Source organism: Pipistrellus kuhlii, unplaced genomic scaffold (assembly GCF_014108245.1).
Source record: "Pipistrellus kuhlii isolate mPipKuh1 unplaced genomic scaffold, mPipKuh1.p scaffold_m20_p_45, whole genome shotgun sequence".
Classification (NCBI taxonomy): Eukaryota; Metazoa; Chordata; class Mammalia; order Chiroptera; family Vespertilionidae; genus Pipistrellus; species Pipistrellus kuhlii.
The window spans coordinates 868,096-895,504 of NW_023425546.1; the positions used below are offsets into that span (position 1 = coordinate 868,096).

Genomic DNA, 27,409 nt, shown 5'->3' on the forward strand with positions numbered 1-27,409 from the left:
AAAAAGGAAAGTTTCAAGTCATTTCTTATATAAAATAGCTGTTCAAATTAACACACAACCATTTCAGTCTTTCTAAATAAAAGTGTTTTTTTTTTAAACTTCAAAAATTTCTTTTGTTGTTTATAAGCCATCCAATCTGCTGTGTCTTGCTACGGAAGCCTGAACAGACGAAGATAATCAGGCAGAAAAAATAATTGGTGACCTTGAAGAAAGATCAATTGAGATTATCCTGACTGTGCACCAGAAGTAAAAAAGAATGAAAAAAAAATGAACAGAGATTCTGTAGGTCAACAAGAATACCAATATTGGGAGTCCAAGGAGAGGAAAGAAAGAAATGGGCAGAAAGAAAACTTAAAGACATAATGGCACAAAACTTCCTTAATTTGATGAAAAACATTAACTAACATTCATATACAAGAATCTCAATAAACACCAACTAGGACAAAATCAAAGAGATCCATGCCTAGATATATCACAATCAAATGGTAAAAGACAAAGAGAGAATCTTCAAAGCAGCAAGAGAGAAGGGACTCAATGTACAAGGGATCCTCAATAGACTGTCAGCTAATTTCTCATCAGACATCATTGATGCTATGAGGCAGTGATATAACATCCAGAATGCTGAAAGAAAAAAATATCAACAAAGAATTCTATATGCAGCAAAATATCCTTAAAAATTATAAACAAAAACTGAGAGAATTCACTGCTACCAGATCTGGGGCCTACAATAAATATTAAAGGGTATCCCTCAAGTGAAATGAAAGGATTTGTCAGGTCCTGATCTAAAGACTTTTTATGTAATGACTGAATCCTCAATAGGGAAAGTATTAGATAGTAACACAAACCTATATGAAGAAAAAATACCAGTAAAGATAACTAAAGAAATAAAATATATACATAAAATATATTAAAAAATATATGTATATATTTTAAATATATTTTATTGATTTTTTACAGAGAGGAAGAGAGGGGGATAGAGAGCTAGAAACGTCGATGAGAGAGAAACATTGACCAGCTGCCTCTTGCACACCCCCTACCAGGGATGTGCCCGCAACCAAGATACATGCCCTTGACCGGAATTGAACCAGGACCTTCCAGTCCCCAGGCCGACGCTCTATCCACTGAGCCAAACTGGTCCCGGACCATTTTCAATAATGGATAGAACAACAATGCATAGGATCAGCAAGGAAAGAGATAACTTGAATAAAATACTATGAACAAGCTAGACATCTATACAACACCAAGACACTCAACAACAGCAGAACATATATTTTTTTGCAAGTGTACATGAATATTCTCCAGGAGTGACAATATGGTAGGACACAAAACAAGTTCCAATAAATTTTGTGGAAAGAAGATACTGACCAAGAGGGGCTCCTGGTGGCTAAGAGGGATAAAAGTCACAAAAAAGCTAACATTCTTTCTACACAGGGGCATTTCACACAAACTGCACTTCAGGGAGAAACCTGAACTGAACTGCCTGCCTCTGCACTGAACTACCTGCCTGCCGTGTTCCTGCCGTCTGATCCAGCCCTTATGAATGAGTTTCAGGAATCCAATTTCAACAACAAAAAAATTAGAATGAAGATAAACAAAATAGAGAATAGAAAGACAAAAGAGAAAATCAACAAATGCAAAGTTTGGTTATTTGAAAAGATTACAAAATGACAAACACTTGGATTGACTAAGAAAGAAAAGAAGACTCAAATGACTGAAGTCAGACACGAAAAAGGAGACATTACCTTATAGAAATAATAGGATTATAAAGGACTAATATGAACAACTATCATATTTTTCGGACCATAAGACGCACTTTTCCCCCCCCAGAGTGGGGGGAAAAAGTCCCTGCGTCTTATGGTCCAAATATAGCCTACACATATACTTTAAAAAAAAAGTTTTTTTACTTGCCCGGCTCTGTGTGGTCTCTGTGTGCTTGCCCGGCTCTGAAATGGTTCTAAATGCTGCTGTTTACTTTACAGGGTTGATTACATGTGTTTATGACTGTGATGTTGGGTTTTAATGCACATAAAATATTTTAGGACGCTATTTGTTTCAGAATCTTTTTTTCTTCATTTCCCTTCTCTAAAAACTGGTGCGTCTTATGGTCCGGAGCGTCTTATGGTCCGAAAAATACGGTATATGCCAACAAATTAGATAACGTAGATGAAAAAAATAGACAGATTCCTAGTAAGATGCAAACTACCAAAACTGACTCAAGGCAAAGAAAATCTAAATAGATATATAAATTAACTCCCTATAAATAAAAGTCCAGGTTCAAATGGCTTCACTGGTGAGATCTACCAAACATTTTCAGAAGAATTAACAAAAATCCTTCACTAACTCTTTCAAAAAATAAAAGGAAATATTGATAATTCCCAACTCATTCTATGGTGCCAGTATTACCAAAGTAGAAAAAGGACATTACAGAACACCACAGGCCAATATCTCTTATGAACATACTAGAGGCCTGGTGCATGAAAATTCATGCACTGGAGGACGGGTCCCTCAGCCTCGCCTGCCCCCATTCATAGTCTGGGAGCCCTTAGGGGCAGGAGGCAACCCGATGATCAGAGGAAGGCAACGCCCCATCACACTTCTGCTGTTGCTGCCACTGCCGGCAGCGCAAGCCTTGGCTGGCCCTGGGTACCTGAGCCTTGGGCAGCCCTGGGAGGCTGGGGAGCTGCCATCTGAAGCTTGCCTGCAGTCGGGCTGGCCCTTAAGGGCTGAGAGGACTGGGGGACTCCATAGGTACGCATGCAGAGCTATTGGGCCCGCCTGCTGCCCCAGGGGCTGAGGGGAGTGGGCGCCGCCATCTTCTGGCGGTGGGTGCCACCATCTTTGAGGGTGGGGCAGTCGATTAGCATATTCCCTCTTTATTAGATAGGATACACAGAATTCTCAACAAAGCTCTAGCAAACTGAATCCAGAAACAAATAAGCAATCATAAATACCACAGCCAAATTGGATTTGTCCAGGAATACAAAGTTGATCTACTATCTGAAAATCAATCAAAGTAATACACCATATTAATATCAATAGAATAAAGAACAGAAATCACACAATCATCTTAACAGACTCAGAAAAAGTATTTGACAAAATTGAATAAACCAGAAATAGAAGCAAACTTTGTCAATATGATTAAGACTATCTATGAAAACCCAAATCTAACATCAAACTTTAGTGAACAGTCATATACATTACTCCCGAGACCATAAAAACAAAGATGTCCTCTTTTCTCACTGCAACGTTGTACTGTAAGGGAAATTAGACAAGAAAGAGAAATAAAAGGTATCTAGATTGGAAAGGAACACATTTCTATTTGCAAATGATATCATCTCTATTTAGAGATGACATTTTCTTGCATATGGAAAACCCACACATACACATACACAAAAACCTGTAAGAACTAAAACTAGTTCAGCAAGGATCAGGATACAAGATCAATATACTTAAGTCAATTATTTTTACACACTAGCAATGAGCATTCAATAAAGAAATGTAGAAAAAAAAATCTACTCAAAGTAGCAACTAACACCCAACTTCCACCAAAAAAAAAACAAACAAAAAACCACCCCAGGAATAAATTAACAAAAGATATGCAAGACTTGTATACTGAAAAATACAAAACATCACTAAAAGAACCCTCTCTCCCCACACACAAAATAAGAATACATCCCATATACTATTGGAAAACTTAATATTGTTAAGATAGCAATAGTCCCAAAACTGATGAACAGATTCAACACAATTCCATCTGCTTTTTTTTTGGGGGGGGGGGGCAGAAATAGAAATATTAAAAATTATTAAATAATTGGTTCTACTCAAATTATAATTAAAGCTAACTTCAGTGCTTATAAACAGAATGCAGAAATTAAGGAAGAGCCAGAGAGAATTAATCTTCTGCCAAGGACTCACTCTGTCAGGAGAACAAAAAGAAACCATATAGAAAATTATGGTATTTTCCTAAGGTTCATAATTCAAAGTCTGAACTAACACATAACTTATATTAAAGTCTAAAGAGACATATGTTAAAGAACACTTTAAGAAGCATTGGTCCAGTAATGTTTCAAAAAATTAATGTAAAGACTGAACCTCAGGATGTATTTTCTCATAAAAACAAAAAGGAAAACTCATATTTACACAAACCATATTTGGAATAAAATTTTTTGAAACTTTCAAAGTATAATTTTCAAAAACATCTCTATATAAGCACTGACGATCTGGCTGGTACATGACCTGCACTAGCAATTTAAAAATAAACATTGACCCACACATGCATGATACATATAAAACGCTTGCTGGTGCCAATTGCACACATGTGTTCAATCTGTCATTGTCAATTGTGAATTTGGTTGTTTTTGTTGACATTCAACATGGACCACATCGTGATTTATTCATTGACTGCTCAACCATCCAACCGACCAGCCGGTACACGACACTCACTGGCAATTTAAAAATAAACACTGATTCATGTATGTATGATACATGTAAAGCTCTTGCTGGCGCCAATCACATGTATGTTTTAATTTTAAAATACTACTAGACCATCTGTGGGATTATGACTGAACGCCTCTAAGTCAGAATCCCGCCCAGGCAGAGCCTTCGTTGGTCTCGGATATCTCCCTCGCAGTCCCCGCTGGCGGGCAGTGGCATCCACCAGCCTCACCACGGTGGCGCGGCGTGCTCCGCTGCGTGTCAGAATCTGGGTCCTATGCAGAGAACCCTTCGTCCTGGGAAACGGGATGTGCCACCACGCCCTTCACGCAACACACGTTTGTGGGGAACCTGGCAGTAAACCATTCGTAGACAACCTGCTTCTGGGTCAGGGTTTTGTACGTAGCAGAGCAGCTCCCTCGCTGCGATCTATTGAAAGTCAGGCCTCAACACAAGGGTTTGTAAAAAAAATAAAAAAGAAAGAAAAAAGAAAAAAGAAAAACTAAAAAAAGAAAAAGAAAAAAATAAATAAAATAAAATACTAGTAGAGGGCTGGTGCATGGATTTATGCATTAGTGGGTCTCGCAGCCTGGCCTGCACCCTTTCGCAATCTAAACAAATTAAACTCATCTTAAGGATGAATAGGAACTGATGTTGATGTATTCTTGATATTTTTAATGTATTGGGTCTTGCAATGTGAAGCAAGAATCAGACCATGTGATACAGGATACTTCATTAGCAATTATGATGTGACTATCTGCCAATTATGGCTGCCAGTACTGAGAGAAATGAAACTTGTCAAATTAATGCTACCAGCCCTGGGATTACAATAGCTATCACTTAGGATGGTATTAATTGTGAACATGCAATGGACTGCGAACATTATAAGTTGGGGGCAGTAAAAGAGCATTCTATTTATTTCCCTTACATACCTTTACCAATTCTGGTTCTTCTGCCTGAAGATGATCTTCATCTGGCTGGGAAACTTCAGGACTCTAGCACATGTGTCAAACACAAGGCCCTCGGGCCAAATCCGTCCCGCCAGGCCTTGCAATGTGGCCCGCACCGCGCTGTCATCACTGCACTCCGCTGCGTTTCCATCACAATGACAGTTTATGACTGTTCAGTAAACCATTCGGCCCGCGATTTAGGCTGGATTTTAGATTTTGGCCCCTTCTCTGATTGAGTTCGACACCCCTACAGGGATACAGGATAAGAACACTCAATAATAGGCTGCCTCTAACCTCCTACAGAGCCTCAAAAAGCACCCACAGTCCACTGTGGATGTAGTATATATGGGATGACCTCTTTTACTGTTTTATTTAGGGCTGGCTGATATCAAGGTCCCAAAGTAACATCCAGTCATAATCTCCTTTCACCTTGTTTGAAACTATTAACACACACACACACACACACACACACACACAGACACACAATAGGCTTTTAACAAAGAACCTATCAAGATAAAACTAAACTTACAATAAGAGGCCTTTAGATACTACATAATTCTCCTTTTTCATAAGGGGATGGACTCTATTCCTCAGAAAGCATCCATCTTGCTCAAGAATAATATTCAAAATCTATCAACATCATCTGTTTTCTACAGTTGGATCATTACAGTGTTGGGGAGGGCAGCACGTCTTGGTACTAAGGAAATATTTTCAGGGACCTCTCATAACATTGTTTTCTTCCAAACCTTAGAAACTGTCTCTCTACAAGGGCCTGATTTTATAGATGAAATGAAATTTTACTATACATTCTTGTAGCGCTTATCAATTTTAGATTTTGAGTCATTTAAAAAATATATGAGTAAAGGTATTTACTTAAATTTCATTGAGAAAAACGTTATCTTAACTCTCCCCTCCCAAGTTGGTACAATGATATGAACTTCAACCTCTGATAATGAGGGATGGGTTTGATCAGGCCAATACTACTAGTAGACAGATACTTTGGGTCTACTAATTAAGTCTAATATTTTTGCTTTTATTAATCTTTTCAAGGGTATGTTTTAAGGACTAGTTACATGTTATATATATGACTACGAAGAATAAGAGATCACTACTACAGGTTATTATGGATCATACCATAACAAATTCTATTTGTAGGCAGTACCTTTCTTCTGAATCTGTATATTTCAAAAGTCACTGCTAAAACACAGCTTTTATCACATTAATACCCATCTCAAACACCTGTGCATGCGCATGCGCACGCGCGCACACACACACTTCAATGTCTTCAGAGAAACATTAAAAAATTCAGCTTAAATATCTCATTTCCACTATTTTTCAATTTTCCATCTTGAACCACCAGCTCACCCACTGTTTCTCTGCCTGAATCTTGCCCTAACTCCTTTCTCACTTGAAGTACCTTCACAAATACTTTAATAATTTAAACTCCTATTTATAATTGAATACCAGATTGAATCTATCCCCATGAGCTTTCCATGACCAATTTAGCGTATACTAAATTCCCATTTTTTCCCTTACATAGAACTCATCATCTTTATCATATTGCTAAGCAGCTATTACTTACCAAAATAAATTAGGTAACTATTTCTTTTGTGCCTCATCTCAATGAAATTGTAAGCTGCCTATAGCTATGTACTGTGTCTTAAACTTCTTCTTTTCTCCATGTCATCTATTATGCTTCATCACTTCTTAATGAGTAAAAAAGAGGAAATCACTGAGAGTGGGCACAAGGGGAATGCTCCCTATGAATTAAGAGACTGAGTGTGTGTGTGTGTGTGTGTGTGTGTGTGTGTGTGTACATTTATTTTTCCCCAAAATTTTCTAAGTGAAATTTTCCAATAGAAAAATATCCCATTTGGCTACCCCATAAATCAGTGAAATCTCCTGGAAACAATACACATTTAACATCGTAAGTAAATTCTCAGACTGCCCATCATATCTAAAGATAGCCCTAATATTTTTTAAAAGATCTTGAAATTTGCTTCAGTATGTGTGTTGAATCTTCCTATAGATTGCAGCCTTTACTCACAAATCAAACAACTGGATTCAGTTACCAGGAAAAATGTGGGCAAGGTAGAGAAGTCACAAGACTTCAGGAAAAGACGCCTTCAAACCCAGACAGCAGATCAGAAACAAAGGAAACCCAAACTTACCAGAGATCCAGCTGAAGAAATCACAGCAGCCATGATCTCTGCCTTTTTGTTCCCCTCCTTAGGAGTAGAGTCCTACAGACATGTCTGAGAAAGAGAAATAAGCCATGAAAACCAGTCCTGCCTTGGCAATCTCAGACCTACCTTGTTGGAGTCCTGACATGCAAGTAAGTATGACTTCCATGAAGAACACAGTATTAACCCCCAAGATCAGATTTTTTTTCTCCTGGAGATCTTGAGATTTTTATTACTATTAAATGTAGTCACACATAGGAGGCCAAACATTGTGCAAGAAGCTTTTAAAATACTTCTCATTTGATCTTCACATCAAGCCAATGGGAATTATATGTATAAATGAGAAAACTAAGGATTAGAAAAATTAATTTACTTATCCTAAGCCATCCAGGACTCCAAATCAGTCTAATTCCAACATCCACAATGTTGGAAGCTACCCATTGTCTTCACTTTCAGAAAAGTATAAACAAGGAGCCTAGAATGCTGGTGAACCTTGAGCTCTGGCAAGGGCCAAAGCTATGCACTAATTGTTTAGTTGAGACAATGGTGACTCAAGCAATTTCCTGACCAAATAGTCTCAGAGTAAATATTTACTGACCTTTAAGATAGTCTGACTGTTACCAGAATTGCCTGTCTAAGGGCAATATGTGTATCTAAAATTGAATAGAAGGTTGGCAGGGCCTGAGCACCAGCCAAGTCCTTCCTTAGAGTTGGACTCTCTGCCTGGCCCCCCATGATTTCCAAATTCTTATTTCTTATCTAGTCTTGTCATTTGCCTGTGACCCTTCTCCAGGTCTTGAACCCAAGCCACGCGGGACATGGCATCTCACATCACACCTTTCCCACTAAATCAGCTTGTGATGTGAAAATGGAGACAGAGCAACTACCTGCTACCTCTTTTTCTTTTTTATAATGATTCTTTAAAAAAATATCTTTATTGATTTCAGAGAAGAAGGGAGAGGGAAAGAGAGATAGAAACATCAATGATGAGAGAGATGGGATCATTTCCTGCACCATTGGGATCAAGCCTACAACTCAGGTATGTGCCCTTGACCAGAATTGAACCTGGGACCTTTCAGTCTACAAGCTGATGCTCTATCCCACATGTGTCAAACACAAGGCCCTCGGGCCAAATCCGTCCGGCCAGGCCTTGCAATGTGGCCCGCACCGCGCTGTCATCACTGCACTCCGCTGCGTTTCCATCACAATGACAGTTTATGACTGTTCAGTAAACCATTCGGCCCGCGATTTAGGCTGGATTTTAAATTTTGGCCCCTTCTCTGATTGAGTTTGACACCCCTACAGTCTATCCAGTGAGCCAAACCAGCTAGGGCTACCTGATACCTCTTATTCCTTGAACCTTAGGAATATTTGAACTACGTAAAATAACCTTTGGACTGGGCCACAGCAACAATGTCTTAAAAAACAATTGTTTGTAAATCAACAGGAAAAGCAGACATCCTGACCAGAAGGTCTGAGGATTCTTTCTAAAGACCAAATCAGTAAGCAACCATGCGGAACTAAAGAGGAACTCAGCTTGTTAGCAGCAGTTGCCTGGCCCCTCTGCTAGAGACTGTCTGCTTAACCTGTCAAATCTGCTCCTGCCCTGAATGGACACCTGGCTTCCCTAAGATTCAGTACTGAGCTTTTGCTCAATAAACATAGCAAATTTTAATCTAATCTGAAATGATATGACTATCTTCTGAAAAACAAGAATTATAATAAATAAAGCAAGGCTATTATAAATTCAAAGAACATTAGAGATATAGAGTAGTATATTGAAACATGCACTCAAAAGTTATTTTCAAGCATTCATGCAGCACTTGCTGAAATTAATGTTACTGACCAAGGAAAATATAAATAAAGAAGAAATGGAATACACTACATTTTCTAACCATGATATGGTAGAATTACAAATATAAATGGAAGTTTGAAGGGAGAAGGGAAAACCCCATAACACCTGGAAATTAAAGTAAACCTTCCTAAATAGCTAGTAAGTCAGAGAGAGAACTTTGAGTTAGAAAATAAGAATATTATAGATTTAAAATGCATGGGTTGCTGCCAAAGCTTTTTTTTTTTTTATAATATATTTTATTGATTTTGTACAGAGAGGAAGGGAGAGAGCTAGAAACATCGATGAAGGAGAGTCATCGATCAGCTGCCTCTTGCACACCCCTACTGGGGATATGCCTGCAACCAAGGTACATGCCCTTGACCGGAATCCAACCCGGGTCCCTTCAGTCCCCAAGCCGACACTCTATTCACTGAGCCAAACTGGTCTTGGCCAAAGCTTTAAAGAGAATAAATTTATATCCCTAAATACTTTCAGTAAAAAATTTTAGAATTAATGAAAATATTAAACATTCAACTGAAGAGAAATAATTAACAAGCCATAAAGAAGAAACAATAAAGAAATAAACCAATGAATAAGAAAATAATCAAACAAAAATAGCTGTCAAAGGCAGAAGCTGATTCTCTAAATATTGAAATATAGAAGCCACAGACAAGTCAAAAAGAAAAAAAATACCAATAAGCCAAACAGAAACAAGATAAAATGTCATAAAACAGTATGAGAAAAAAAATCCCAAAGAACAATTTTTGTTAAAAATTTTCTAAAATGGACTCAAACAGCAGAATACTTAAGTCGGCCAACATAGCAGAGACTGCTCATTGCCTTCCAACACCCAGTCTCCCTTTCTACTTGACCGAGGCTTAAAGTCTCAGTGGGCCACAAGGTCACCTGGCTAGAGACATTCCCTGGCCTCCTTGCAGCCAGGTTTGCCATGCCACTATATTTCCAGCAAATGGGATCAGAATAAAAGAGATGCTATGCAATTTCCAGGTCACACCTTTAAAAGGGAGCTGCTTGCCCTCCAGTTCTCTGTCTCCCCTCCCAATGGCCTGAAATACACAGTAGGAGAGTGTTCCAGCTTCCACCATAGGGAGGACAACCCCCTAGAAGTGGCGGAGCAAAAAGATGGATCAAACCTGGTTTCTAGATGAGCTCATGGACCAGAGCTGCCTCCCTGACCCACCCTCATCACTGCCAGCCACCTACCAACTCAGACTTTTACATGAAAAAGGAACTGTCTTTCTTGTCCAAACCACTTGGACAACTCTGTTAAAGGTGCAAAACTAAATTCCTAGCCAACAGAGTGAATGACTATGAAATAAAAAATTAAAAGTATTAGGTAGTAAGCAGGAGGGAGGGAGAGAGAGAGAGAGAGAGAGAGAGAGAGAGAGAGAGAGAGAGAGAGAGAGAGAGAGAGAGAGCGCGCGAGCGAGCAGGGTTTAGATAAAAAAAAAAAAAAAAAGCGAATATCTTAAGAATGTAGAGTTTATTCCATGACACTAGGGGGATTCACTAGATACAATGAAAAGATTTTGGTGGAAGAGAAACAATAAGAAGCTGAGGGAGAAAAACACAGTGTAATGTGGAGGTAAGACTTGAATTAAAGAATCATCTGAGCGAATTCCTATATTGAAGCCTCAGGTTACCTCTATACCAGTGTTTCTCTACCTTTGTTCAGGTCATGATACCTTTGGCAGATCTCATGAAAATTATAACTCTTCTCCCAGAAAATTCCCACATATAATTATAAGGTTCTTGAATCTGAGGACTGAAAAAGCTCACGAGGCATGTTCATTAAAAAGGAAATTATTTGGCCCCATCCCAGATCTAGATCAGGACCTCTACGCTAGGCCTGAGGAACAGGAATTTACATTGTCAACCAGTACGTTGCTAAACACTGTTCTAAAGATAACTTCTGAAACCCAAATTAAAAACCCTTCTTCACAAACTTGAAAATCCAATTGAAATGTTTTACCAAAAGGTTTCTCGAGTCCAGGCACTGCTGGGTCCTGCCTTCGCTCCCTCAGCAGAGACTCTTCATGCTTGGTTTTTGAACCACTCTTCATCTCACAGCCCAGCAGCAGAACCTGTGCCAAGTTTAAACACAATTTAAAAGAATAACTGATTCTAGCTCTCTATCTCTCTTCCTTCCTCTCTGTAAAAAATCAATAAAATATATTAAAAAGAGAGAGAGAGAGAGAGGTACCCAGTAGATAGAGTGACTTTAGATGAATTAATGTCAGTCCATCCATTGTACTTAGGAAGTAGAGAATTTAGGTGCACACATGGGTAAGTTGATACATTTGATCATGGAAATAAGAGCGAGTTCTCTTCAGATTGTTTCTGACTACTTTAAGGAGCTCATAGTCTAGTGGGGGATTTGGATAATAAGCATACAATGTTTACATGTGCTAATATAAAATAAGTTCTATTACAGAGTTATGTGTAATATCTTAGGGGAGTCAAGGCTTTGGCTCAGGAAAGGCTCCATGGGCTAGATGAGGCCTGAGATGAGTCTTAAGGAATGAGTAGTGGTTACACCAATGAAGAAGGAATGGAAAACAATTCAAGGTAGAAAGATTGCCAATAACAAAGGCACAAATGAATCAAACACCATGGTAGGACAGGACCAAGCACAAAAAAGTGTTCAGTAGTTACTGGTGTTAATTAAATCACTGGTGTTTTCAAGGACTTATTTAGTGTGACTAGAGACCAGAGATGAAGCCAGAAAGTACTATGCAGCTGTCAGTTATCCAAGTGTTAAGTTAATCACTATGAAACAGCAGAGTCAAGGGACAAGGTGCTGAAAACTATATTCTGGAAGAGACATTAAAGATCTGGAAAATTTAGGAAACAACCAAGATGGTAAGTTCCTTAGCATCTTAAATGCTTCTCCTATTGATGGACTGTAACACTTTGTCTTAAGAATATTCTGGTTGACTCATAGTTCACAAATTATTTTTGAACTAAGATTGAATTTATCCTTGGGGCCGAGACCGGTTTGGCTCAGTGGTAGAGCGTCAGTCTGCGGACTGAAAGATCCCGGGTTCGATTCCGGTCAAGGGCATGTACCTTGGTTGCGGGCACATCTCCAGTAGGGGGTGTACAAGAGGCAGCTGGTCGATGTTTCTCTCTCATCAACGTTTCTAGCTCTCTTCTCCTCTCTGTAAAAAATCAATAAAATGAAAATAAAATAAAATAATAACTGAATCTGTTATAACAAATATTAACAATGGCTACATATCAACACCAGTAGATCTTAACTTTGGGGGGATCCATTTGAGAATCTGACCTTGTCCACAGAATAATGCACATATTATTTCAGGCAGTTTGAAGCCCGACCCTTTCAAACCTATCCACTGACCCTCAAGTTAAGAAGCCCAGTTTTATATGGTTGGAAAAAAAAAAAAAAAAGGCTAAAAAATAACAAGGGAAAACTATTTTTTCCAAAACACTGCTTATGTGGTTTAAGATATTTTCAATTCTAAGGAACTACAGCAATGGCTTTCTGCATCTTTTAAAAAAGTATATATATATTTTACAGAGAGGAAGAGCGAGGGATAGAGAGCTAGAAACATCAATGAGAAAGAAACATCAATCAGCTGCCTCTTGCACACACACACCCCCCCTCCCCCACTGGAGATGTGGCCGAAATCAAGGTATATGCCCTTGACCGGAATCGAACCTGGGACCTTTCAGTCTGCAGGCTGACCCTCTATCCACTGAGCCAAACCGGTTTTGGCGCTTTCTGCATCTTTAAAACTTTTTAAAGAATGACCTGAATCATTTTTTTTTTAATTTGTAAAGACTAATTTCTCCTTGGCAATATGTCAGTAGATAATGCTAGTCTAATATGTTTAACAACCAAACTACAACAAACGTGTTTTCAATTTTATAATCAGAAAAACAAAGGTATTTAAAATAATATATATATGACTTTGGTACAGGTGTAAAAGTCCAGTAAAATTCCAGAGTAGCTTGCACACCCCCAGCTTCTAATATTGGTTTGGCTACTGTGGAAATGTGATTATAAGCAAGTCACTTAAGCATAACGAATCAGACATTAACAAATGAGACTAACCATATAATGTTTATTCTACTTTTGCCTTTGACATTGTGCAGAAGAAATTAGGCCAACGTTTCCTCAGAGTCATAGTGTCCTAGCTAATTGTTTCTGGTTGTTGTGACTTGTCCCAAGCCGTCTTCCCAAGCTCTGCAGAAGTATCAGACTTAAGAAGCTTCACTTGCTGTGGCTCCTAAGCCAGTGCAGCTATTTAAAATTAATGAGAACTTGAGCGCCATGGACCCGAGAAGCATTTCCCAACTAAAAAAATGCCACTGTCAGGTCAGCGAGAGGGGAGCGATTTAAAGGTGGTTATTTGAAATGCCGTGAAATGAGCACTCAAGGAAAAGGTGGCTGGGTTACCCAGGGCAGGAGATCGTCCACCTGTCAGGTCGCTCAACGGGAAACCCAGCTCCATCCTGCGGGTTCAGAAGCCAGGTCAGAGACTGTCTGTCCCTCCGCAGCCTCGCCCTCAGCCTCACCCTCTTCCCGGACTGCCCTGCTCTGCCCCGGCGGGGACCAGCGCTGACCGCCCAGCCCCGCGCGCCGGGGCCCGATCGCGTCGGGCAGGAGGCCGAGCGGACACTGAGTGGACCTGGCCGCAGGAGGCCCAGCCCCAGCCGCCCCAGGGCGGGCCTGCGGGTACTGGGCTCTGCAGGGGCGGCCACGCCCGCGCGCCCGGCGACAGCGCCCGGAGGTGCGGCCGTTCAGACCCGGCGTCGGGGCGTGAGTACCTAGCGGCCTCACTGCGCACGCGCGAAGGCCCGGCCGCGGAGCAGGGCGGGAGCGGCCCGGCCCGGGCGCCGAGTGGACGCGGCTCCCTGCTCGACAATGCGCCTGCGCGGCGGCGTGGGAACTACAGCGCCCAGAGCCCTCAGCGCCTCACCTTGTTCTCATTTATGAGGGAGTTGGCTGTGTTTATCGTGAATTTGAATGACCTGGAAATTCAATCAAATTGAGTAAGTTTTTGTATTGAAAGGCCACAACTGTGTATGAAGCCCTACACAAGACAATAGCGTCACTAGGAGGAATGACACAATCTTTGCCTCAGAACATTTCTCTGTGACTAAGGAAAGAGCCGCTAGGACCGCAGCCTCCCGTGACGGAGTTAAAGTGTGTGGCCACGCCTCTGCTGGTCTTGCCTTCACATTCTTTTTTTTTTTTTTTTTTTTTTTTTTAAATATATTTTTATTGGTTTTATACAGAGAGGAAGGGAGAGAGATAGAGAGTTAGAAACATCGATGAGAGAGAGTCATCGATCAGCTGCCTCTTGCACACCCCCGACTGGGGATATGCCCGCAACCAAGGTACATGCCCTTGACCTGAATCCAACCCGGGACCCTTCAGTCCCCAAGCTGAAGCTCTATCCATTGAGCCAAACCGGTCTTGGCTTGCCTTCACATTCTTGACGGAAAACGTCGGTATTGCCTTTAGTATAGTTTTTGGGTCTTTGTACTGGAGCTTCTCTCTTGACTTATCCAAATAATTTTAATATACAATGTGATTAATATATTATACCATACAATTAATAGTATTTTTAATGTGCAGTGTTATTAATGGTGATATGTTATATATGTATTATAGAATAATAATTATTATTTTCTTAAATATTTTCATTGATTTTCAGGAGAGTGAAACACCAATGTGAGATCGAATCATCCATCCACCCTCTCCCCCTCACACACACACACTGGGGATAAAGCTGGCAACCTGGGCATGTGTCCTGACCAGGAATCAGGTGACCTTTCAGTGCACAGGACAACGCCCAAGCAGCTGAGCCACATTGCCAGGGCTCCATGATTATTTTTAAAGGCATGTTTTCCTTTGCTTCAGTTCTATCGCTTTAATGCCCAAAGGCCATATTCTCCACAAACAGTCCTCAAGGGCTCTATGGCAGCTTCCCTCAACCATGAGACTCTTTCCTCTAATCCATTCCTACTCTGTGAGCCTTGGATTCTGGGCTGCTTTGTGTATGAGGCCTACTCAAGGTCAGCCTCCTCCAGATGGGGATTTGCAGGGATAAATAAAACTCAGTGAAACTGAACACAATATAAAATGGCTCTTGAGATCTCAAGGAGCCAATGGATAACTTTAGGGAAAGTATGACATAACCCAATGACATTTGAACTATCAAGGGAAAGAAACACAAGGGGAAATGAAACTCCTGGAGATAACAAATACGATATCCAAAATGAAAAATATACTGGATTGGATTAAGAGCAGGTTACGCACTGCAAAAGAAGAGATAGTGAAGCCAAAGACATACAAATAGAAACTGCTCAAAATGAAATAGGGAGAAAAAAGATGGAGAATGAGCAGTGAATTATGAAAAAATATAAGGCAGTCTAACTATGTGTAAATTAGAATTCTAGAAGGAAAAGAGAGAGAGGGAGTAGAAAAATATTTGAAGAAATAATGGCTAAATATTTTCAAAATTTGAAGAAAACTATAAATCCACAGATTCAAGAAGCTCAATGAAATTCAAATAAAAGATAGTGTGATTATAAGGTACCTTGATGAAGAAAACCACATCAAGGTACTTTATAATCACACTGCTACAAACCAGTAATAAAGGAAAAATTTAAAAACAGAGGAACAAAATAATATACAGGGTGGGCAAAAGTAAGTTTATAGTTGAAATACAAACAAATAATATAATAATAAATAATAATACAAGAATAAACATTCATGTACTCACAATTATAGACCTACTTTTGTCCACCCTGTAGTATTAGGAAACAAAGATAATTCTCATAGAAAAAAAGTAAGCTAGAAGACATTGGAACAACATCTTTAAAATATTCAAAGAAAGAAACCCATCAGCCCAGAAATGTATAACCATCAAAAATATTTTTTATGAATGAAGGTGAACTGATAGTGGATAAGATGGAGTAAACACAGTTCTCCCTATACTTGCCAAGTACAGCTAAAACCCTTCAATTCTCCTATATAACAAAGAGGTAATATGCCAATTGACCCTCATGCCCTTGTGTCACAAGATGGCCACCCCCACATTGTCACAAATGGCCTGCAGGAGAGGGCAGTTGAGGGTGACCAGGCCTGCAGGGGAGGGCAGTCAGGGGTGATCGGGCTGGCAGAGGAGCAGTTAGGTGTCAATAAGGCTGGCAGGGGAGTGGTTAGGGGAATATCAGGCTGGCAGGCAAAGTTGTTAGGATTCAGCAGTCCAGGATAGTGAGAGGGTAATTTTGGTAAAAGACACAAATCTGAAAATTCAATAAGTAGAGAAAATGCCAAGCAGAATAAACACAAAGAAATCCAGTCTAAGAATGATAATCAAATTACTGAGTTTGCTGAAGAAGGAGCGCATGATGCCAAAGTGGTAAGGGATTATAAATTTAGTTATCTGGATACTAGATGGGTTGAGCCCCCAAATGGTTTCAGCACCCAAAGATGGGGAGTTAGAAGTTTTTAAAGGACTGAGGGGTCCCAGATAGGAGTGTGCAGGCTGGGCTGAGGGACACCCTCCACTCCCCCAGTGCATGAATTTCGTGCATTGGACCTCTAGTATCATATATAAAACAAGTATAAGAAGACTCTGAAAGCTGGACAAAGGTAGTCCAGGTAGCAACCTTAAGACCCAAGGGAAAACACAGTGGTGAGTTGCCTAGGCTTTCTTTTCCCTGGCTTGGGTTCTGGAGAAGCTGGCAACCCAGTATGTCAATTGGTGTAGATTTTTTAAAAGCCCCAAGAAAAGCCTGGTCTCTCCAGCCAAGGGACCAATAAAAAAACAGCCTGGCATGACTGAAAACTTAAACACACACACCACTCCACTCCTGTCAAACACTACAGAAAAAACTAGTCCCACCTCATCCCCATCAGCAAAGGCTGCATGGGGAACTTAGATTTCCACCCTTACCTATGAAGTGTCAGCTCTGTCCCTGCAGGGGTGCTGCCAGGAGAGGCTGTGTGCAGAGCTGGGACTGTCATTTATGCCTTGTATTGTTAAGCCTTCCCCCATGCAATGTCAGTGGCAACCATGTGGAAGCAATAGAGTGCCTCTCCCCTCCAGACAAAGTGTTGTCAGTGGTGCTGGCCTAAGGGGAAGCCTGAAATTCCACTCCTGCCCAGCAGTAACAAGAAGTCCCCCTCTGTGGAGCTATCAATAAAGGCTGAACTTCCAACCCCACCAAACAATAAATAATGAGGTGGTGAACTTCATTCTCTCACCAGAGTGGTATTAGAGAAGGTCTGTAAAACATAAGATTTAAATAAAAATCCGCAGTACAATACCTACTCAAAGTCTCCCCAATTTTGGTAAAAGACACAAATCTGAAAATTCAATAAGTAGAGAAAATGCCAAGCAGAATAAACACAAAGAAATCCAGTCTAAGAATGATAATCAAATTACTGAGTTTGCTGAAGAAGGAGCGCATGATGCCAAAGTGGGATTATAAATTTAGTTATCTGGATACTAGATGGGTTGAGCCCCCAAATGGTTTCAGCACCCAAAGATGGGGAGTTAGAAGTTTTTAAAGGACTGTAGGCAGGCTTTTTCTGGGCAGAGAATTCTCTGTGCAGGACTGGATCCTGGGAAACTCCGGAGGGGAGAGATAAAGGTCTTAGCAAGTAGAATATGGTCTTGGCAAGTGGGAAGTGGCATAAGAGAAAGGGAATGTCTGTTGTGAAGAGGCCTAAAGGTCAGTTGCCAGGGGAGGGGTATCGATTCAATTATTTGATCAAACCTAACATTCCAGCCCCCACCTTTATTTATTTATTTATTTATTTTTATAGAATAGAAACTAAGGTTACTTCCTGCTGATGGGGGACAGGCATCGAGAAGCTTAAGGAATGGACTTTGATTGTAGTAGAATGGAACACTGTATAGGTTCCTCCTGGATGGAGCAAGGGGTTGCAGCAGCATGATTTCCCTGAGAGAGTGGTTGGTGAAGGCTGAAAGTGGTCTTGAAGGAAAGATGAAAAATGGCACAGAATACACGGGCCAAAAACAAATATGAGGAATAGGGATGTTAATGATAATAAGAAGAGAAGTAGCCAGGTATATCAATTTATATTCTTTAGCCAGTAGTCCCATGAATTTGATTGACATTCTCTGATCTTTGAAGCCCTTTCTGTTAGTTTTTAGGCAGCATCTCTGGCTAGGCCAGGCTGATGGATATAAAAACAATATTCTTCCTCAAGAAAGAGGCATAGGCCCCCTTTCTTTGCTGCTAGGAAGTCTAGTCCTCTCTGATTTTGGAGGGTGACAGCTGTTAGTGAGTCTATCTGATCCTGAACTTGAACTAAAATTTTGGCAATGTCATCTAGGCTTTCTTGTAGGTCCTGAGACAGGATTTCAAAATATGATAGAGCAGCGGCTAGGTCCCCTTTGCCCTTCCCAACCCGTGTTGTGATACCAAGGGTTATTAGGATTATCTGGACTGCCCTTTTGTGTCGTACCAGATGGGTTACAGGAACAGGTAAAGAATGGTTATTGGGGGCTATTTCTACATTGGGTCAAAGATGAAAGTATAGGTTTCTGTCTAGTTGGTGGGGCAGATATGTGTTTTCCCCACAGAGGAAGAAAAATCCATGATCATGGAGACAAGCTGAAAGGTATAGGGAGAAGAGGTGGACTAAAGGGTATGAGTTTCCTTTTCTCAGTTCTGCGTTCCAAACTGAGAGTTAGTTGCCATAGTGCTACTGTTAAGGGGTGACAGTTGAGTGGTTGAGATTCTATTACAGTGAAAGTAGGTTGGAATGACAGAATGGGGTATTATTTAAGGGGGAAGCAAAAGGAAATGAAAGGTTCAGTTAATTTGCTAGAAAGGCTGACAGAACTCAGAGAGGCATTTAACTTATTACATCACTATCTATAATAATAACAGCACAATATGCTAATTAGACCTAACATCCTTCCAGATTAAGCCAGGGCTGCAAGGCAAGCCCGGTCCCAGGTGCCAGAGGGAAGCTGGTACCAGCAGCAGGGGGAAGAAAAGCCTACTCTTTGTCAAATTTTTGTGCATAGGGCTTCTAGTACTATATAATAAAGAGATAATACGCAAATTGACCCTCATGCCCTCGCACAAGATGGCTGACCCCACGTGGTCAGAGATGGCTGCCACATGATGGCTGGCAGGGGGGGTAGTTGTGGGTGATCAGACTAGCAGGGGAGGGAAGTTAGGGGTTACCAGGTCAGCAGGGGAGCAGTTAGGCATCAATCAGGCTGGAAGGAGAGTGGTTAGGGGGTGATAAGGCTGGCAGGCAGGCAAGAGGTTGTCAGCCGGCAGTCCTAGATTGTGAGAGGGATGTCCCAGATTGGAGAGGGTGCAGGCTGGGCTGAGGGACACCTCCCTGCCGTGCACGAATTTCGTACACCAGCCTCTAGTTTTATTATAAAAGGATATAACTGAGGAATAGCCAGATGGAAGAAATGCTTAGGACAAGTGTGGGGAAAGTGCATGGAGCTTCCATGTTCACTCCAAGCACATTACTTTCCTCAAATTTCCACGTTTACCAATCTGGAAGTTCTGTGAATTCCATCTGGCCTTTTGGTTAATTAAATCATTGATCATCAGTTACTAATTCAACCTTGAGCCCTTCTCCCCTCTCAAGAGGGCAGAGTGTTGGAGTGAAAGTTCTGATCCTCTAATCACATGGTTGGCTCTCCTGGTAACCAGCTCCTACTCTTCAGTGGGGGCTTGGTTATCTAAACTTCTGGCCTTACTTATCAGTAAATCATATTACTTCTATATCTTTGAGATTATGAAAAATTTAACATTTTGGATTTAATTGCATTGAATTGTACTCATGACAAACTTTTTGATATCAACAATTGTGCTGCTCTTTAGTTAGCTTATACACAGTACATAATTTCCCAAGGACCCTGTAGGGAGAGGTTATAGGGTTAAGCCTCAGACTGACCTGTTGGCAAAGCCACAAACAAATACCAGCTTAGAGGGCACAGCCCTCTTAGCATAATTAAGCTTAACCATATGAGGACACCTAGTTCCTTCCTAGGTAGCTGTGGGAGGTGCAGCAAGTGCTGCCAAAACAAGTGAAACTCACAGGAATATTGTAACTATGGTGACCACGACCTTGTTTATCTCTGACTATAAAATAAAGGCTCAGCTTGCTGTCTGTATCTTTTCTCTATGGTCTCAGCCAGGCACAGGAAGATCCACCTAGACCCAGGCTATTCTCTTTGTTGTTTTTTTTTCTAAATCCTTCACCGCCCTCCCTCAGGCTTGCCCAACCCTTGGCTGTGCTGGCCTAGGGTTAACTTTAAGACCTAAAACTGATAATAAAATGAGGTAATTGTATTTTGTAGTCTGAGCACATATACCACATGACATTGTGGCTGATCTGCTGACTGACCTCACCAGCACAAAACAGAAGCTGGACCTGCAATTGCTTTGCTGTCCTCTGAATTTTTCTTTTAGAAGCTGCTGCAGGTGCGCCCGCAGGGCCTGCTCACACTGGCTCAGGCCACCGTCCTGTCACAGCTCGCACACACACGGGGCAGGCTCAGTGTGCTGCCCCAGTCACGTGGCCTTGGAAGGCCTGGGCTCCACTCCTGGTCAGTGGGCCGTCCAGTCCGATCAGCATCTGCCCACGTGTGAAGGGGCCTCCACTGGGCCTGGCTTCGGGGACCTCGGTAGGTCAAACACAGCGCAGCCTTCCTCCCATGTGTGGTCCAGGTAGCAGCGGTCTGGTCTTTAGGTAGCTCTTCTGCGAGTACCCTTTCGTGCATATGTCACAGCCCAGCTCCTCCCAACCCACTCGAACCTTGGGCTGCAGCGGGCCGCTTGGGCATTGCCCCTGGCTAGGGCTTTCGATGGTTTCTTTTGGTTCACATGCATGGATATTTAAGTTAAGTATGGACCTACCAATAAAATAGCTTGGTCAAAGTGACTGCATATGTTCAAATAAAATACATGTCACCAAAAAGTTTCCCAGAGATATTTGATCACTATACAATTCATCCACCAGTTTAAGAGAGTTCTAATTACCTCTCTTCTTGACTTGATGGCCACAGTAGAAACATGACAGTCATAGTTATTTCCTCTATGAAATACTGGGACTTATTTAAAAGTAAAGTGAGATTACTTTCTGATTTCAGCCATTCTGCTTCATTGGTGGTGGTATTTTATCTTTGATATTTTAATTATTAAAAGATCTGAACACATTGTTATATGTGTTTGTTAAAAGATTTTATATACTGTTTTTAAGGTTGGTACGTTTTATTTTGCATTTTCCTACTGTGCAGTTAATCTTTCTAAATGATTTTGAGAAATTTAAGGAAATCTTTTTTTTTTCTTTTCTTGCTTATCTCTACCCCAGGGGAAGGGGAACCAGGCCTTGGAGGTCAGGGGTAGCGATGACATGGAGTTTTCCCCTGACACCCTTACATCTCTGCATTTTTTACTCTGTGTATCTGAAAATATTTTTGTCCAGTTGTAAGCAGTTGTTTTGAACTTGCTGTATTATGGGCCTCCCAGTAAACTTATATTCGAATAGGGTGTAAAGACAACATGCTCTGTGACAAGTGCAGTGCCAGGGGTGAGGAGTCAGGAGGAGGGTTGCTTGGGGGAAGAAAGAAACTGAAGCAAGAGACTGAGAGGAAGTCAAACTTGCTAAGAAAAGTTTGCTATGCTGGGGGATTTGACAGAAGACCAGGGCTTAATAAGGATACGTCAGGCTCAAAGACCAGTGTGCGCAAATGTCCTGTGGTAAGAGCAACTGAGAGCTGGAGCCATAGATGTTCTCTGCTCTAGGGAGTACACATCTCATGTTAGTTTGGCTCTGAAAATCCTGTATTATCAAAAATGACCCCAGACTCCCAGCCAGAGGGGCTCATGGGGCTTGGGAGGGGCGAATCCACCAGCAGCTTCCCCACCCACTCTCAGGTCAGGGCACTTTCCCGTGATGGAGACAGGTGGGACAGGACTCCATAGATGAGGGCTGGGTTGCCCAGAGGCCAGGATACCCAAGCAAACCTGGAGGGACAGCAGAGGAAAGGTTGGTAGAAGAAGCATCTCCCATGTGACACCCCGGGAGTCACTTTCCGTCAGACAATGACACTCTTTATGTCCCCCAAGTCCCTCATTCCCCATTACGAGCAACCAAAAGTTCTGCAAAGTACTACGAGGCCAAACAGGGCCGAACTGACAGGAAGTGATCTGCTGCCACTTGACCCCACTAAGTGTTAACACTGAGACCAGCAGAAGCATGTGGGCATGGACATCACTGCCCTGTCTGTAGTATGTGGAATGGGGAGGCTGAGATGCATGGGAACAGAGGGGACCCTCAGGGAAGGTGGAAAGGTCAGGAACCAGCCGGGTGGGGTACAAGCCTCCACCACCTACCCGGTGAGGCTGGGCGAGCATAAAACAATAAATTCTTGACTATTTTTCAGTTAAATGTGAAAATATATTCTCCCACTAAAAAGTTATTTATTTTTGGGGGAAATAGCTTTGTTTGATTGATTCACTTATCCATGCCTTCATTGGTTGATTGTAGTAAGTGCCCTGATGGGGATCAAATCTGTAACCTTGGTGAACTACCCAGCTGGAACAAAAACAAAGTTTCTTAATGGATAATATTTGGATACTTAGATAAGTCTTAAGAAAGAAAAAAAGACTCACAACATATTTGTATTTTGTAGACTTTTTATCTCTTATTTTTATGTTATCAAAGAAGTCTAATTTTGGGTCATGTTAATGTATCTGTTTACTTAATTTTGCTGATATTTGAAAATAACCTGAAACTTACAGAAAAGATGTATTAGGATATCCATGTTCTTTAGCAAGATTTACTTAGTTAATATTTTATTGTTTTAGCATTTCTTCTCTATACATATATTTTTCCCCCAATAATTTGAGAGAAAATTGCATACATTATACTTTTTTTTACCCCTAAATACTTCAGTGTGCATTTCTCAATAATAAGGATATTTTACACTAGAGGCCCAATGCATGAAATTCATGCACGAGGTGGGGGATTGGGGGGAGAGGAGGGGAGTAGTGTCCCTCAGCCTGGCCTGCACCCTCTCCAATCTGGGATCCCTCGGACATCCCTCTCGCAATCCAGGACCACTGGCTCCTAACCACTTACCTGCCTGCCTAACGCCCCCAACTGCCCTCCCCTGCCAGTCTGGTTGACCCCAACAGCCTTCCTCTGCTGGCCTGATCACCCCTAACCCTCTGCCAGCCTGATCTCGCCCCTAACTGCCTCTGCCTTGGCCCCCACCACCATGGCTTTGTCCAGAAGGAAGTTGGATGTCCAGAAGATGGCTGGTTGACCCAGTTAATTATTGTAGCATATTATCCTTTTACATTACATAATTATGGCACAGTTATAAACTTCAATAAATGTAACATCAATGCATTTGTCCACTCTACTGCTTGTACTGAAGTTTTGAAAAACTGAATGAAGTTACCTTTATAGTATTTTCCTTTATAGTTCTCATGTCTCTTTTAATGTGGAATAGGTATTGTCTTTGTCTTTTATGACATTAACCTTTTTAAAGAATACTGGCCTTTTGTTTTTAATAGTCCTCATTTTGAGGTTTGTTGAATGTTTCCTCATGATGAAGTTCCAGTTATGCATTCCCTAATATCACATAAATTATGTTGTGTCCTCAAAGGATCAAATCTGAGGCGCACAATGGCCATCTACCTCTTGTTCATAATATTAATTTTGATCACGGTGTTTCCCTTATATTATTATACCACTAGAGGCCCAATGCACGAAATTCATGCATGGGGGTGAGGATGAGGGAGGTTTGGAGGGGCGCTCCCTCAGCCCAGCATGCATCCTCTCACAATCTGGAACCCCTTGGGGGATGTTGGGCCTAAACGCAGCCAGACATCCCTCTCACAATCCGGGATGCTGCATACACCAGTGACCATACTTTTCATACAGGTGAAAGGCATCTTGCTGCTGTATGGGCAGCTATATTCTTTTGCCCTGATTATATAAAGAAGCACATAACATGAACCTTCTGAGGCAGTAGGACCATTTTCTCCATCTTATGGGTGGAAAATTTGAAGCAGAGAGAAGTTAAGTAATTAGCTTTGTCACACAGTTATAAGTGTCAGAATCAGGGCTGACCACAAAATGTGCAAGCCCAGAGTCCATGCCCGTCATCACTGCATCATTCTGTGTTTTGGGTGTTAAGAGTAGCCTTGCCTGGTTTTAATTTTTAAATCTAACAGACTGTTCCCAATATATAGAATAGTGTCCCTAGGCCTGGCTGGCGACCAGGGGCATCTGTGGGGCAACCAGTGGGCAGAGCTATCAGGGGACCTCTGCTGGCACCCACCTTGGCTGGCAGCCTGGCACTGCCCACTGGCCAGTCCTGCCCCTTGATCACCGCTGGTTGCCTCCTCATGATGGTCAGTGTGCATCATAGCGACTGGTTCTGATTGTTCTGCTGTTTGGTTGACTTGCATATTAGGGTTTTATTATATAGGTGTACAGTACTTTATGGTGTACAGAACAATATTCCAACCAACTGAGCCACATTAATCAAGGCTATTATACAATAATTTAAAAATTACTACATATTATTTTTTCCTTGAAATTGCTAATTATAACAAGCAATCTATGGAGAAGATACCTCAGTACTATGCAAATATCCCATTCCTCATCAAAACTCCCTAGATTTATATCCATTGATGATTTTTATAAGAATATTTGTGATGGCTGCAAAACAGTGATTTTTCAGCATCATTTTAACCAGTTTGCATCTGTCATTCTGCTGTAAGCAAGGGCCCTTTGATCTCCCTTGTTTATTTACTTCTAATTATCAATGTAAACTCATGCACTACTCCCCACCATTGGTTTAATAATTCATTACTGCCTTAACTGTTTTGGTGCTCAAATTATCCCAGACTTGGTTAGTGAAGGCTAGTTCAAACTGACTCCTTTGTCTCTGTGACCTACTGTCATCATTTTTTAGCATTTTCTTATTTTGTGGAACAAGATGTTTCAGGTTCTTATTGCAGCTGCCTTCATTCAGACTTTGAATCAGCCATTTCTCTGAGGAAGCCTGGTTCCTTTTCAGACATGATGATAATGTGTTATGGGTGAACTGGAAGGGGTGAGGTATGAACACTTTATGTACAGTCAAGTCAATTTCAGGGCAGACTGTCTGGTGCTAAGTGAAAGGTTAAAAAATAACAGAGATTACACATGTTGGAAAATATAAAGAACAATTCAATGAAAAACTTTAATTTTTTGAGGACATTATTTGGAACAAGGTAATCATAGATGTCACATTATACATATTAGCACAGGAGAACATCCTTTGCCTTGCCAATTAATACAAGGCAAAGGGTGAGAGACAGTTCATTTGGCTCTGGATCCCAAGACTGCCTAGTTGGGGCGTAAAAAAGAATTAGGTAAGGAAAGGGAGAAAGGAGGGACAAAGAGCTTCTAACTCGAGCCCCACTGTAATATTTCTTTAAAAAGTGAAAACTCATCTGAGAAAATAAAACAATTTTAATAGATAGTTGAATTAGTTAATTGCCAACAATTTGAATGTTTGGTATTCTTATACCACCATTTTTATTCGTTTGGGGGACATTACACTACCTTGTTAAAAGCCAGATGTAATTTAAAATTTACACTAAATCAGTTTACCCTACCTGGCCTAGTTTTAACTGTATGTTTTATATGAAATTAAGTTTTCTCTCCTTTTTCCTCCTATTACCCCTGAATGGTGCCTGTACTCGGCCTGAAGACTCTTTGACAAAAACATCCTTCTTCTACTCTTTAACTTTCTGGCAAATACATGGGCTGTGGTGGGTATTCCCCGATCTATGTCTCCAGAGGTTGTGAAGCCCAGATGAACAATTAGAAATGTAAATTGGTCTCCTGAATAATATGGGTATATTTCATGGTTGGCTTTTCTTTATCTCTTAAAATATGATTAAATTAGAACTTAAAAGCAATTTATAAAAGTTTCTGACAATAAATGTATAAACATCTTTATTGACAGTGGGCCCTTAAGAGCAGTCAAATTTAGTTTATAGGTAACAAAAAATATTTGAAAAGCAGATTGCCAAAGCTTCCAAGATTCATGTCAAGGTACACATACAGTCAGATTGAACACCAGGTATAGAAAGAACAAATACTGAAATGCAAAGGGCCAGAGTTCTCAGTAAAACAGAGCAAATCCTTTAACATCACTTAATCTGTCATTGATTATAAACGTGAGTCTTTGGAACTACCAGATAGCTCCTGGTTAAGTAGTACCCAGAAGGGAAAAAAGCAGATCCCCTCAAGGTCTAAAGGGGAGTGTGTAGGTATAGTACCAGATAGAAGCAAGAGTAGAAAGTGAAGTCCCTTCTCTATCATGAGCTGACAGCAGGATGCTTACAGTTCTTAATCAGCAAACAGAAGGGGTGGGAGACACTCATTCTTAATTTCTACTGATGGATGCTTAGCTACTTGCTATAGACTGAATGTTTGTGTCCCCTCAAAAATTCATATTGAAACCTAATCCCAAAGTGATGGTATTAGTAGATGGGGGCCTTTAAAAGGTAATTAGGTTATTATGGCAGAACTCTCATGAATGGGGCCAGTAGTACCCTTATAAAAGAGGCCCCAGAGGTCCCCCTGCCCTTTCACATCAGACACCGAATCTGCCAGGGAGGGCCTTGAGGGTGGACTTACTAGTTTCCAGAACTGTGATAATTGTTGTACAGTTCAAATGAACTAAGACATCACTTCATTAATGTGTGTGTGTGTGTGTATGCACTTATGGAGGGAGGGATAGAGACTATATAATTTATTGTTCCAGGTCCTTTTCAAGGTCACATAATTCTAAACAGAGATGGCAGAATTAAAACCCAGCTTTGAAAATACTATGTTGATGTTATTTTGTTAGTCAAATTTTGGCCCCCAAATGATGCATTTTTCACTCAAGCATTTGGCATATTGAGAAATAGCAAGTATTTTA

At 41.0% G+C, this 27,409-nt stretch overlaps 1 protein-coding gene and 1 long non-coding RNA gene across 2 annotated transcripts in view; one reads left to right on the forward strand and one right to left on the reverse strand.

The window, feature by feature from the left end:
- Window positions 1-27,409, reverse strand: part of ZNF624 (zinc finger protein 624) — a 48,019-nt gene that overhangs the window by 13,553 nt on the left and 7,057 nt on the right. Inside the window, 3 exon segments of the mRNA XM_045572361.1 lie at window positions 5,367-5,429; window positions 7,556-7,639; window positions 11,395-11,506. Of these exon segments, the coding sequence (XP_045428317.1) occupies window positions 5,367-5,429; window positions 7,556-7,588 (96 nt within the window). The 5' untranslated portion in view covers window positions 7,589-7,639; window positions 11,395-11,506.
- LOC118704667 lies at window positions 17,682-27,402 on the forward strand. The gene is made up of 3 exons (XR_004983476.1): window positions 17,682-17,693; window positions 21,961-21,963; window positions 27,217-27,402. It is a non-coding gene; the product is annotated as an uncharacterized LOC118704667 (long non-coding RNA).